The 13654-nt window shown below is 36.3% G+C and overlaps 1 protein-coding gene across 1 annotated transcript; it reads left to right on the forward strand.

Annotated features, from left to right (window-relative positions):
- The first annotated feature begins 8871 nt into the window (after positions 1-8871).
- Positions 8872-13123, forward strand: LOC21394954 (peroxisomal membrane protein PMP22). The gene is made up of 7 exons (XM_010104297.1): positions 8872-8943; positions 9167-9265; positions 10227-10328; positions 10406-10481; positions 12515-12585; positions 12790-12875; positions 13072-13123. Exons 1-7 carry the CDS (start codon positions 8872-8874, stop codon positions 13121-13123), a joined length of 558 nt encoding a protein of 185 aa, XP_010102599.1.
- Positions 13124-13654: the final 531 nt, after the last annotated feature.

A 13654-nucleotide genomic window follows, 5' to 3' on the forward strand; every position in this document is an offset into this window, starting at 1 on the left:
TAAATATGATATTAGGTTTAGAGTACCTCATAGAGTACAGGAACCGCAACAACAAGACGAAAACCCGCATTCATTCTTGAATTTTTTCGGGTTGAAGAAGAAGAAGAAAACAACTCAAACAGAAGCTGTGAGTGAATCTTCATCAACAAGTGGCAGTAGCAGCGGCGGCGGCAGCTTCAACGAGCTTATGGCATACCTCAATGAAGGCTTAGTATTCGGCGGTACGGCAGAATCGTTTGACTTAGTTCAATGGTGGAGGGCACGGGCATTAACTTGGCCAATCCTAACTCGATTGACAATGGATATATTTTCGATCCCAGTCTCCACTATTTCATCCGAACAAGCCTTTAGTACGACAGGAAAAATACTTGAGGAACGCCGGAATGCATTGCAAAGGGATATTGTTGAAGCCTTGGTTTGCATTAAGGATTGGGATCGGGCCGATCAACGTCTACAAGATAAAATTTCCCCGGCAAGCCAAGAATGGATCGATGAATTTAATCGATTAACGTTTAATTTTGAAGACAATCCTTCAGCTTCAAATTAAATTATAAATTTGTAATTTGTAAATATGTATTTACCTTTGATATTGTATTTGAAATTGTATAACTTTATAAGTTTGTAAAATTTGTAATTCGTCACAAAATGATTGCACTCTTTTTTCCTTGCCAAGTTTTTATCCTAATTGGGTTTTTCTTGGCAAGGTTTTTAGCGAGGCAATCATGAATTACAAATTTAAAAATTAATAAAATAATATTTTCTTTATATAGTTCGTGTGTTCATTTCAAATTTCAAATTGTAATATATATATATATATATATAAATTTTAACACAAAATAACTTAATATTAAAACAAATTTAAAAAAAATTTCGGGCTACTCGGGCGGGCTCGGGCGTCCTAATACAAGCCCGCGGCCTGTTCAAGGTGAAATTCGGGCTCGGGCGGGCGACCCGAATTTTTCGGGCAGGTCGGGCTCGGGCAAAAACTCAGTTTTTTCAGGTGGTCGCGGGCGGCCCATCCAAAGTTCCAACACTACTTGTCACGTTGTCAATCTAAACCACCAACTCTGGAGGGGGTTTAAAACCTTGAAAACATAATAGTAAAAGTAAATGGAAGGCCGAGTAGGATATAATTTTATAAAACATTGTAAATAAAATTATTCACGGTCCGAAGACATACACCCGGAACCGATCATCCTTTTTAGAAAAAAGGAAATACTCACGTAGTAGTAGAAAAATATCTGTATAATGAAAATATGCATAGCTATAACACCACTAAGCAAGAAGTGGATCCGTACAGGTTTCAGGACCTGCCCCCAAGAATACGATTCTCATATTCCAATCTATGTGGCCACCATGCATTATATCATTTCTTAAAATATTACATTTTAAGAAATGATACTTTTAAAACCTTATTTCTATTATCATTGGAAACTCAATAACATTATTCATGCTATTCCTTTAAAATCATTTTCTTTAAACATGTTTTGTTCTAAAATCATTTTCATTGGCCAACATCATTTAAAGTAAGGCTAACAAGGATATGGACAAGAATATCCTACCTCTTGGAAACTTAATCCATGGATAACTTCACGTTGTCCAACTGTCTATTCTTGAAGCTCCACGGCTCGCTTTGAACCTCAATGACTCCATTCGATTCACCTCGATCTGCGTGCATGGTATCGATAGACTTTTCAACGAAATGGAATTAGCACCAACGGATGTCGACGTTGTGTTCAGCACGTTAAAACGAGTCAGGATATGATCTCAAATCTTCAATCGGACGTCGGGAACCTTAAGAACTGACACACGCCGAAATCCGGCCACGGGTAGCGGCGGCGGGGGTTGCCGGAGAACATTTTCACGGCGAACTTGAGTCTTACCCCCCCTAAATCAACCATTCTAAGTTCAGTGGTGCAGTCAATTTCACCAAATTCGGCCTCTATCTACTCCGATCAAACCCAAAAACGTCGGCAAAATACGGCGACTTGGTTCTCGATTCTCCGGCAACGGAACCTCAAAATTGGCTGAGGGCATTTGTTACCCACTTCCTTCTGAGTGTTTTGACACCAAAATCATGACGATCCAATGGTTGGATCATCGCAACCACCCTTCACCCAAGCAGCGACGGCGGCAAGCTCCAATCTCCGACAAACGTCGGTGGCTTCGGACGGCTGAGGGTTGCTTCTTACTTTATGTCATCCTCTGAGTCCAATGGCATGCCTGCAAAAAATGGCCTCAAAAATGAAAAAAAAAAAAAGTAAAACGCTGTCAAAAAGCCACTGGCCCGCGTAGTGGGGCGCGGCAGCAAAAATGAGCAGCTCCGGTGACGGTGCTCCGGTGAGAATCGATGGGTGAGATGACATGGGTTTTGTTCGTCTCGTCGAGCTGAGTCCATGGGGACCATAATCACTCCGATCGGAGGTCAAACGTCAAAGTTACGATGGCGAGAAGTTTTGGTAGTTTTCGGGCATTTCGCCGGCGATTGCAGCTGTTTCCGGCGGAGATGGTGGTCGTGCGGCATGTCAACGAGTCCAACTCGTCGAGAGCTTTCCGATGGTGTGGGCGGTGTCGCGAAACGACATCAAAATCTCATCGATGGTAGGTGGCCGGCGTAGAGAGAGAGAGAGTGAACGTGGGAAAGAGAGTGAGTGTACGTGGGAAAGAGAGAGAATGATAGAAAAATGAGAAAAAAAAGAAAAAGAAAAAATAGATTTAGACTTTCTAGGCAAATTTGATAATTAGACTTTAAAGTCTAATTTGAATAGAGTATGTAATGACCCATTATTTAAATTTTGAAAAATTAGTTACCAACACTTGAAACTATTCGAGGGACAACAGTGTCAATTTTAAAACAATCATTTTTAAAGGAGAAATATCTTTTACATGATAATTATAACTGAGAATCTTTCACCAATCTCAGATTAATTAACACTAACCACCGGATTTGATTAATTAATCAGAAATAAGTGATATGATCAACTCTAAAAGTACATATGACTTAACATCGAATCCCAAAAGTGAAATGGCAGAGAATGGTATAGGATTAATATCTATAGTCAATGTCTTACAATGACATAGTTCAAGTTAACGAGGGAATCACCGAGACTAACACTCGAGATAAAAAAGAATTTCGATTCCTGAGTGATATAAGACTATGATAGAAAAATAGCACGAATCTATATGCTAATAACAATAGGGGGCCAGCTTCTGGTCAAAACAGATTAAGAAAAACATATTAAGAATAGAACTCAAACTTGGAATCTTGTAACCTGTGGGTTATGACCTACCACGCTTCTAAACGACGTCAATACAATAAATATCATAGATAAACGTCAATCTCTCGATAGGGTCTATAGCCACCATCATCATTATTCGAAGGAAGAACGATATCTCATCAACACAAGAACCCATGAACTAAACACTCTTGAGCAAAACTCTCTCAAGAGATAAAAGAATGCATCGGTGAGCTGAAACAAGTAGCTAGGATACAAAGCTAGATTGTAAGACTAAACTTGCGCATTGATCAAATCGAAAGAGGCAAAACATGGAGGGAGGAAACTTACGCATAGATCACGTTGTAAATCTAAACCGCTAACTCTGGAGGGGGTTTAAAACATTGAAAACATAATCGTAAAAGTGAGCAAAAGGCCTAGTAGGATATAATTTTATAAAATATTCTAAATAAAAGTACTCACGGTCCGAACACATACACCCGGAACCGATCATCCTTTTTAGAAAAAAGGAAATACTCACGGAGTAGAAGAAAAATATCTGTCTAATGAAAACATACAGAGCCATAACACCACTGAGCAAGAAGTGGATCCGTACGGGTTTCAGGGCCTACCCCCAAGGATACAATTCCCATATCCCAATCTCTATGGCCACCATGCGTTATATCATTTCTTAAAATATTACATTTTAAGAAATGATACATTTAAAATCTCATTTTTAAAATCATTGGAAACTCAATATCATTATTCAAGCTATTCCTTTAAAATCATTTTCTTTAAATATGCTTTGTTCTAAAACATTTTTATTGGCCAAAATCATTTAAAGTAAAGCTAACAAGGATATAAACAAGAATATCCTACCTCTTGGTAATTTAATCTACGGATAACTTCACGTTGTCCAACTGTCTATTCTTGAAGCTCCACGGCTCGCTTTAAACCCCAATGACTCCATTCAATTCGCCCCAATCTGCGTACACAGTACCGGTAGACTTTTCAATATAGTGGAATTAGCACCAACGGATGTCACCATTGTGTACAGCACGTTGAAACGAGTTTAGGATATGGTCTCAAATATTCGATCGGATGTCAGGAACCTCAAGAACTGAGACTAGCCGGAATCCAGCCACCGGTGGTAGCGGCAGCAGCGGCGGGGGTGCCGAAGCACATTTCTGCGGTGGACTTGGGTCCTATCCCCCCTAAATCGACCATTCTAAGTTCAGTGGTGCAGTCAATTTTACCAAATTTGGCCTCTATCTACTCCGATCAAACCCAAAAACGTCGACAAAATCTGGCAACTTGGTTCTCGATTCTCCGGCAATGGAACCTCAAAATTGGCTGAGGGATTTTGTTACCCACTTCTTTCTGAGTGTTGTGGCTCCAAAATCATGACGATCCAATGGTTGGATCATCGAAACCACCCTCCACCCAAACAGCGGCGGATTCGGGCGGCTAAGGGTTGCTTCTTGCTTGACATCTCTACGGATAACTTCACGTTGTCCAACTGTCTATTCTTGAAGCTCTGCGGCTCACTTTGAACCCCAATGACTCCATTCAATTCGCCTCAATCTGCGTACACAGTACCAGTAGACTTTTCAATATAGTGGAATTAGCACCAACGGATGTCACCGTTGTGTACAGCACGTTGAAACGAGTCAGGATATGGTCTCAAATATTCAATCGGATGTCAGGAACCTCAAGAACTGAGACTAGCCAGAATCCAGCCACCGGCGGCAGCGGCGGGGGTGCGGGAGCACAGTTCCGCGGCGGACTTGGGTCCTATCCCCCCTAAATCGACCATTCTAAGTTCAGTGGTGCAGTCAATTTCACCAAATTTGGCCTCTATCTACTCCGATCAAACCCAAAAACGTCGGCAAAATCTAGCAACTTGGTTCTCGATTCTCCGGCAATGGAACCTCAAAATTGGCTGAGGGATTTTGTTACCCACTTCCTTCTGAGTGTTGTGGCTCCAAAATCATGACGATCCAATGATTGGATCATCGGAACCACCCTCCACCCAAACGGCGGCGGATTCGGGCGGCTAAGGGTTGCTTCTTGCTTGACGTCATCCTCTAAGTCCAATGGCACCGGCGGTGTCAAAAACGGAGACCGGAACAGTGCACAATGGAGAGGAGGCATGGCGGCCAAAATGGGCGGCTCCGGCGACGGCGTTCTGGTGAGAATCGGCGGGTGAGACGGCATGTGTTTTGTTCGTCTCGTCGAGCTGAGTCCATAGGGACCGGAATCACCCCGATCAAAGGTCGGACGGCAAAGTTACGATGGCGAGAAGTTTCGGTAGTTTTTTGACATTTCACCGGCGATTGCGACTGTTTCCGGCGGAGTTGGAGGTCGTGCGGCATGTCAACGAGTCCAGCTCGTCGAGATCTTTCCGATGGTGTGGACAGTGTCGCGAAACAACACCAGAATCTCATCGGTGGTTAGTGGCCGGCGTAGAGAGAGAGTGAATGTAGTGAACGTGGGAACGAAAGGGAGAGTGTAACTGGGAAAGAGAGGGAGAGTGTACGTGGGAAAGAGAGAGAATGAGAGAAAAATGAGAAAAAAAAAAGAAAAAAAAAGAACAAGAAAAAATAGATTTAGATTTTATGGGTAAATTTAATAATTAGACTTCAAAGTCTAATTTAAATAGAGTATGTAATGACTCATTATTTAAATTTTGAATAATGAGTTACCAACATTTAAAATTGTTCGAGTGACAATAGTGTCAATTTGAAAACAATCCTTTTTAAAGGAGAAAGGTCTTTTACATGATAATTATAAATGAGAATCTTTCACTAATCTCATATTAATTAACACTAACCACCAGATTTGATTAATTAATCATAATTAATTTAACCAGATGTTACAACTATTTATAATGACTCGCACTTGTTGGGATTTTCATAGCAGCATAATTTTGCAAATTGAAAGATTTGATTTTAGGTTTGATATGGAGATTGATTGTAGCATTGAATTGATTTGAAGATTGATTTGCTACGGGGATCCTTTTTGGAAAGTTTCAGATTTAATTGGTTTTTGATTTTTAGCATTATTTTAGGCATGATTTGATGATGATATGATTACAGAATTGATTGGCAGTTGTTAAAAAAACATTTTGGAAAGTTTAGTTTATATGGAAACTGTTTGGAATCAATCAAATTGATTTGATTTGGTGGAGGTTAATTTTCAGCTAGTTTTTGCAAGTTGAAATTGATGAAATGATTGATTTCTGGATGAGTTTCTACTGGGTTGTACGAATTACTCATGTTTCTGAGGAACACACCCAAGTTCGTCTACTTTTATATGGCAAGATTTCAAGAATCAGCATGGTTGACTTTTTGTCAGATTTTTCAACTCTGCTGCAGTAATTGTTGCAATATAAGCTATAACAGAATGTGTACAGTGGACTGCATTAAAGTTTTTTACAGTTGGTTTTTTTTTTTGGCTATTTAATTGGAGCCTCACAATAATCTCAGTAGGCCTTTGGAGCCTCAGAATTATAGAAAATCAAATCATTTTGTGCGTGTTTGTTTTTTCATGTTCTTCGGGAGAAAAATTTGTAGTCTTTAGGAGAAGACGATTTGAAGTGTTGAAGGGAGTTCAACCAACGTTCTTCGGGAGAAGAATTTGAAGCTTTTAAGAGAGAACGTACTGCCAGCTGAAAGGAGTTCGCCATGCAATTTTTAAGACTAGTGATGCTCCCTAAGCAAGTCCATTGGGTAGTTGCAAGTAATTCATAGGTGTCATACATAGAGAGGGAGTCTCGGGATAATTAAGTTCATTTTAGTTATAATATTATTTACTTAGTAGATTGTTCATTATTTGGGTGTGGTCCCGCAGAGTATGTGGTTACCGAACCGCGATACTAAATAACCTGTATATTTTTACTATTTCACAGGTTTCTTATATTTGTTGTAACAAATTTAATAACGAACTTAATAAAGAGACTAAACCGGTACCAAGAGCACTTTTACTTGATATGGTAGATAGTGCCCTTATTTATAAACCATCACTCATAACTTTTGTAAGACAGTATGAGATTATACAATTTACCATGACTAACACATAATATGTAATGAGTTATTATTATGAAAATTGTTCATGAGAATATATTTCATGTATTCTTTTTATTTTACACGTGTGATTCCAAAGGGGTTATATATCTTTCTAAGCTTATTGATATTAGTGTCAATATATATAAGACAGAGACAATATATCTCTTAGAGTGCATGAGTTTAAATTTTTACCATTTATTTTTAATTAATATTTTCTTTAATCAAATAATTATATTAGTTAAAAAAAGTATTAATTAAGAGTAAATGATAACATTTTAGGGTAAGTTTCACATTTTTCATATATATACGTGGTGTCATTCTTTAGATTATATATATATATATGGTGTCATTTTTAGATCTAATTTTTTTCTCCATTAATTTTATTAGACATACATATATTTAAACTCAATAAATCAATGAGAAGTAAATCCTAGCCTAGTTGTGGGATTGGGGCAAGGATTTGGATTATATAAAGATTATTTTCCATAATACAAGCTATGACTCCTAATTCTTGGAAACTTTATCTATTTATTTGGCTATGTTTATCTGGAGAGGAATTTCTTACAATGACAATGATGTAAATAAAGTTGTTGTATCAAACATCACATGCGATACCGTTGTGTTGGGAAAATAGAATTAAAAAAAAATGCACATATCTCAAGGAGAAGGCCACGAAAGAAAATAATTAAAAAAGAGAAAGAAAAAAAGACCAAGAAAATGGGAAAGAGAAAGACCACAACCATAACGTGAAAGATGCATTATAATAAATTCTTTTTTCGGTAATGCACCAATGCTACAATATGTGTTATTTTTAAGATGTATATACAGTTAAAATCTCAACCATTAAATTTGGTTTAAAAACGAAGTCATTCGTTAATTTTTTTTTTTTTTAATTTTAATCTGGTGAGCTGACAATTTTTATTTTTATTTTTATTTTTCTCTTCCTCCGATGCTTGAAAAATGAGACGTATGTTCATCCTAAAATTTGGAGATGTATCCTCGTTCTAACATAAAAAGTTTTTGATGGAAGACTTCAATTCGTTGACCTAGACAAAAGTGAGAACCAATACACACATAAGTAAATAACAAATTCACTCTTTCTCTTCTCTCTTTTTTCTGGGTGGTCTTTTCAAGCAAATCCTCTTAAATCCGGAAGAATTTGTTAAGATGGCTACTCAATAAAGTAAAATTAGTAAAATGATCTTTAATTTTTACACTGAACGGTCATTTGGTCAAATATTGTAAAAAAGTGTCCGTGCGGAGTCGTTCCAAATCATTTTACAAATTAAAATTTTTGTAAAATTATTTTACTGAACAACTCTAATCTAGCGACCAATCACTTTATAAATTTTTGTAAAATTTTTTATTAAGAAAATTTTTTCCGTCACAATGGTTCCCACCAAACTTAAACTTGTCATTAAAGAACAACTCTAATCTAGCGACCAATCACTTTATAAATCCATTGTCTTTTTTATTCTCTCCTCTTCTCTTCTTCATCATCATCTTTAGACCCCAAATTTCCCGGACACCTCTAAGAGAGACAATATATATCACTTGAAAAGACTTGGAAGTTGATCTCAATATTCACCATGTCTGAGATAGTCAACGAGGCTTGGCAAAAATACCTTAAGCAACTTCAGCTTCATCCTCTCAGAACCAAGGTTTTTTTTTTTTTTTTTCTAAATCATACCCAGTTTAGCCTTTTGTGTTTATTATACTTATATTTCTAAAAATCTCTCTCTCTCTCTCTCTCTCTCTCTCTCTCTCTCTATATATATATATATATATATCTCTCGTGATAGTTTTCCTTGATGTGTTTGAGTACTATTATGTGTTTTTGGTTAACACTGTTTTTTTCTGTTCTAAATCTTTTTGGGTTGGTAGGCAATAACAGCAGGGGTTTTAGTTGGGTGCAGTGATGCAATAGCCCAGAAGATCTCTGGGGTCAAGAAGCTTCAATTGAGAAGATTGATTCTTATGATGGTATCCCTTATTTTTGAACGCTATTGATTTATGTTCAGTTTGTTTATGTCTTAAGATTTAATTTATATTTCTACTAGATCATGTTCATTCTCTTTCTTATGTTGTTCTGTTTTCAATGAGCTGCTATGGCTTAAAGAAGCACAAAATCAGAGAAAGCAGGAAACTAGTATGGGAAAAAAAGTCAAAAGACTCGGGGGTTGTTCTTTTGCAATAAAATTCAGAAAAAATTTGCATTCGAGTTGCAACTTTATTCAAATTCATGTTCTTTTGTAAAATTTGAGTTTGAACTCGAGTTTGAACTCGAGTTTAAACTCGAGTTTAGGACTAAACTCGAGTTCAAGTTTCCCCTTCAATTCGAGTTCATAAACTCGAACTCAAGTTAATGAACAATATTTTTTCTATTCTTAAAAATGTCATAATTTTTTCGTTTTAATTCTGATTGAGATTATTTTTTTCTATGCATTCACAACGAAAAGACGAATAAAACATCATCTATATACCCTATTAAAATTTTTTATCACCATTGAGTTTTTATTAAAATACTATCTAAATACAAATTTAAGTTTTGACTCACTCAAACACAAACTCAAAAAGATTCGCAATTCAAATCATAACTCAAATGTGAACATCCAAACACAAACTCAAGTTACAACTTCAACTCAAGTTATAATTCAATCTCAACTCAAGATCATCACTCAAGTCATCCTAACTAAAAAATATAAAAGAACAACTCCTCAATTTTGTTTGTTTGTTCTTTTGTTTTTTTTTACAAATTCATGTCACAAAAACTGTACGTAATATTTAAATAGGTGGTAAACCCTGTATTTGGATGGAATTCATGCCCCATTTCTTGGAAATTAGCTGGGGCTAAGCTTTTTTGGATATCTAATTTATATGAATGGTTGGTCTTGTGCCATGGCTGTGTTTTAAGCATTGATAGTAACCCAAGCTTTTTTTGTAGTTCTATGGATTTGCATACTCAGGACCATTTGGGCACTTCCTCCACAAATTAATGGAGATTATATTCAAGGGAAAGAAGGGCAAGGAAACTGTTGCTAAGAAGGTACACTTCTACATATTATGCTTGCAATTTTTTATTTATCCAAATATTGATGCATGGAATTAATTTCCTTTTATCAGGTGTTGCTGGAACAATTAACAACTTCTCCGTGGAACAACTTCTTTTTCATGATGTACTTTGGCTTGGTTGTTGAAGGTATATAAATATATATATATATATGTCTTGTTTCAGGCTCTCTTTAATTATATATAACATGGTAGATATGTCATTACTTTGAACCTGTAACGCTTGGTTAAGTAGCAGTTATATTTCTCTTGCTTCCTGTTCCGTAGTTCTAGTAGATAAATAGGACTTAACTTTTCCGGTCCAATTGATTTTAGCCGTTATCTTTAAATGTCTTTGTAGGCTGTAGCAACTGCAATACTAATTATTGGTTTAATTTCAAGAGCAAGTTGTATTGTTGTACCTTTTTTTCTTTTTTCTTTTTTCTTTTTTTTGTATTATGCACCCCAAATGTTCAATTATGATAAGTTATACCTTAAACTTTAAAATGAGTAGCAATTGAGATCCAATAACTAATAAGCGTCATCAAATTTATGGTTTGAATGCACAAGTCTAACTGCAATACTAATTATTGGTCCAATAGCTAACTTCTCCGGATCATGATTGAATCATGTGTCATTGTATCCTAAATGTCAATTTGATAACGGTCATAAGCTATTGGACTTTAATTGCTATTTATTTTAAAGTTCATGGTGTAATTTGTCAAAATTAAAAGTTTATGATGTATTATGCGAAGAATAAAAAGTTTACAGTATGACAATGCAATTTACTCTAATTTAAATGTAGTCAAATGTAATTAAGAGCACCTAACTCTATTTGCCAGTATTGGCAATAAAGTGGTACCTCATATAAATAAGGGGTGTAACTCGGCCGGGTAGGCTCAGGTTGAGCTTGAAATTTGGGCCGAGCCGCACAGGTCCGGGTGAGAGAAATGTAAGCCGCAACACTCCCATTGGCCCACAAACCCGTAACCCTTTGGGTTACCTCGGGTAGGCTTAGTTTTGCGGGTTGATCGGTTTGGTGGAAACAGAGGAAACAAAGAAAATCAAAGTTCTTTCCCCAAAAATCTCAAATTTTCTCCATACCCAGATGTGAGAACATACGAAAGATCCCAATAAACTAATATATATATATATATATAAACTTATTTCTTTCCCCATAATTTTCCAGCAACCAGAAAAGATAACAAACAAAAACCCACGAACAAAGACAGCAAAAGAATCAAACAATGACACATTGAAAGCAAAGTAAGCACCTTTTGGGGGTGAACCAGAAAGGTATAACAGGAGAAGTACCACCGGAAAAACTCGCCATGAGCGTCTCCGCAGAGACTTGGCCTCTTGAGAAGGCTTTTTCTTCTTCTCTACTTCGTCTTGAATTACCATACAATAACAAAGAAGAAGAAGAAGAGGAGGCGGCAGACATCGTCTGTGAGAAGAAGAAGAGGAACGGAGCGTCGGAGCCAGAGAGACTGAGAACTGAGAAAAAAAACTGAAAACTGAGAAGTGAGAAATAAGGCAGTGGCGAGGGGAGGCGAGGAATCTAGGGAGGCGAGACTGAGAAGTGAGAAGAAAAACTGAGAATGGAGAAGTGAGAATTGAGGCGGCGGCGAGGGGAGGCGAGGGAGTGAGAAGTGAGAGAGACTGAGAAGTGAAAGTGATTAGGGATTTAGGGTTTTTTTTTAAGACCCTCCATCTTCACACGGCCGGGTCAGGGTGTATCGGGTGACATGATGCCCGCCCCGCCCCCCAACCCGCACTATGCGGGTTGGGGCTATTTTAATCCGAAAAAAATAAATAATAATAATAATAACCATGCTTTCAGGTAGGATCGGGTCGGGTTAGTCGGGTTTCGGACTGAAATCTTACCGCCCTAATATAAATAAAGGGTTATTCTAAATTCTATTTCAGAGTTATTTATCATATTCTTATTGAAGTACTCTTCTTGATATTTTTCTTGTTTGAAGGAATAATCCACTTTAGTTCGCTTGAGCATCTTGAAAATATTCTAATGTTATTGCCCTATTATCTTATTAACTTATTAATAAGAGTCAGATAATCTAAAATTTGAGCTCAATCCAACAAAATACAACGACTATATATATTCATCTTATACGTTCCCAAAGCCAAAGTAAAGTCTTTTATGTTTATGGTTTGGGATTACAGGAAGGCCATGGGATTTAGTGAAGAGTAAAGTAAGGAAGGACTACCCATCTGTTCAGTTGACTGCATGGAAGGTACGGAACACTGTCATGTTATAGATAATTCTGTGGTGGCGTATGAAAAGTAGTTTATTGGTAAAATATAGATTTTAACCATCAAATTCCATTAAAATTTTTGTTAAAATGTCTTTTTTTTTTTAATACGATATGATTATGATGTTATTTGATAATTAAGAACTTTGTTATGTACAGCTTATGTTATGCTAATTATTGGTGCAGTTTTGGCCTATAGTTGGTTGGGTGAATTACCAGTATATGCCTCTGCAGTTCCGAGTTCTATTTCACAGCTTCATTGCCTCATGCTGGTACATCCTACAGCTTTCTAATTGCAATTTGATAATTATAAAATTGAACCGTACTGGTAATGTTAGATTATATATATATATATATATATATAAATTTCAACGATAACTCATCAAATTTACTGATTCATTTCATGTATATCTACAGGAATCATTAAGTAGATCAACTAATAACTCTTATTTTTCTTGCTGAATTCAGGGCGATCTTTTTAAATCTAAAAGCAAGATCTGTAGCAATCAAGAAGGCGTAGAATGGAGAAAAATTTCTTCCCTTTTTCTTTTTAATTTGGACTAGTTTTTTTATAAAGGAAATTTGAACTTCTTGTAGTTGGCAAAAAATAAAAATAAAAAAAAAAATAAGTGTGGAAATAACATATTTGATATATCGTTGTGTTTCAATGAATATTTTGTGCTTCAAGGGTAATACTACATAAAATGTTATATTTTTTCATAAATTTTAAACTTTGATACTTATATAAGTAAACTTTTAATTTTTAACTAATTTAAAAATGAATATATTGTAATTATTAGATAGCATCATCACATCAACCAACAGTTATCAAATACAAAACTTTCACACATATTATACTCGATTCAAATAGCATATGCCAAATTTGCTAACCAAAAAAAAACAACTTTCATTGCAGTGGTTTAGGGAATATTATGCTAACCAAAAAAAACAACTTTCATTGCAGAGTGGTTTAGGGATGGCAATATTCCCAGTAGGGATGGCAATATTCTCAGTAGGGACAGGCCCGTGGGGAATTGCACTGAATAAAGCA

Source organism: Morus notabilis, unplaced genomic scaffold, assembly GCF_000414095.1.
Source record: "Morus notabilis unplaced genomic scaffold, ASM41409v2 Scaffold21, whole genome shotgun sequence".
Classification (NCBI taxonomy): domain Eukaryota; kingdom Viridiplantae; phylum Streptophyta; class Magnoliopsida; order Rosales; family Moraceae; genus Morus; species Morus notabilis.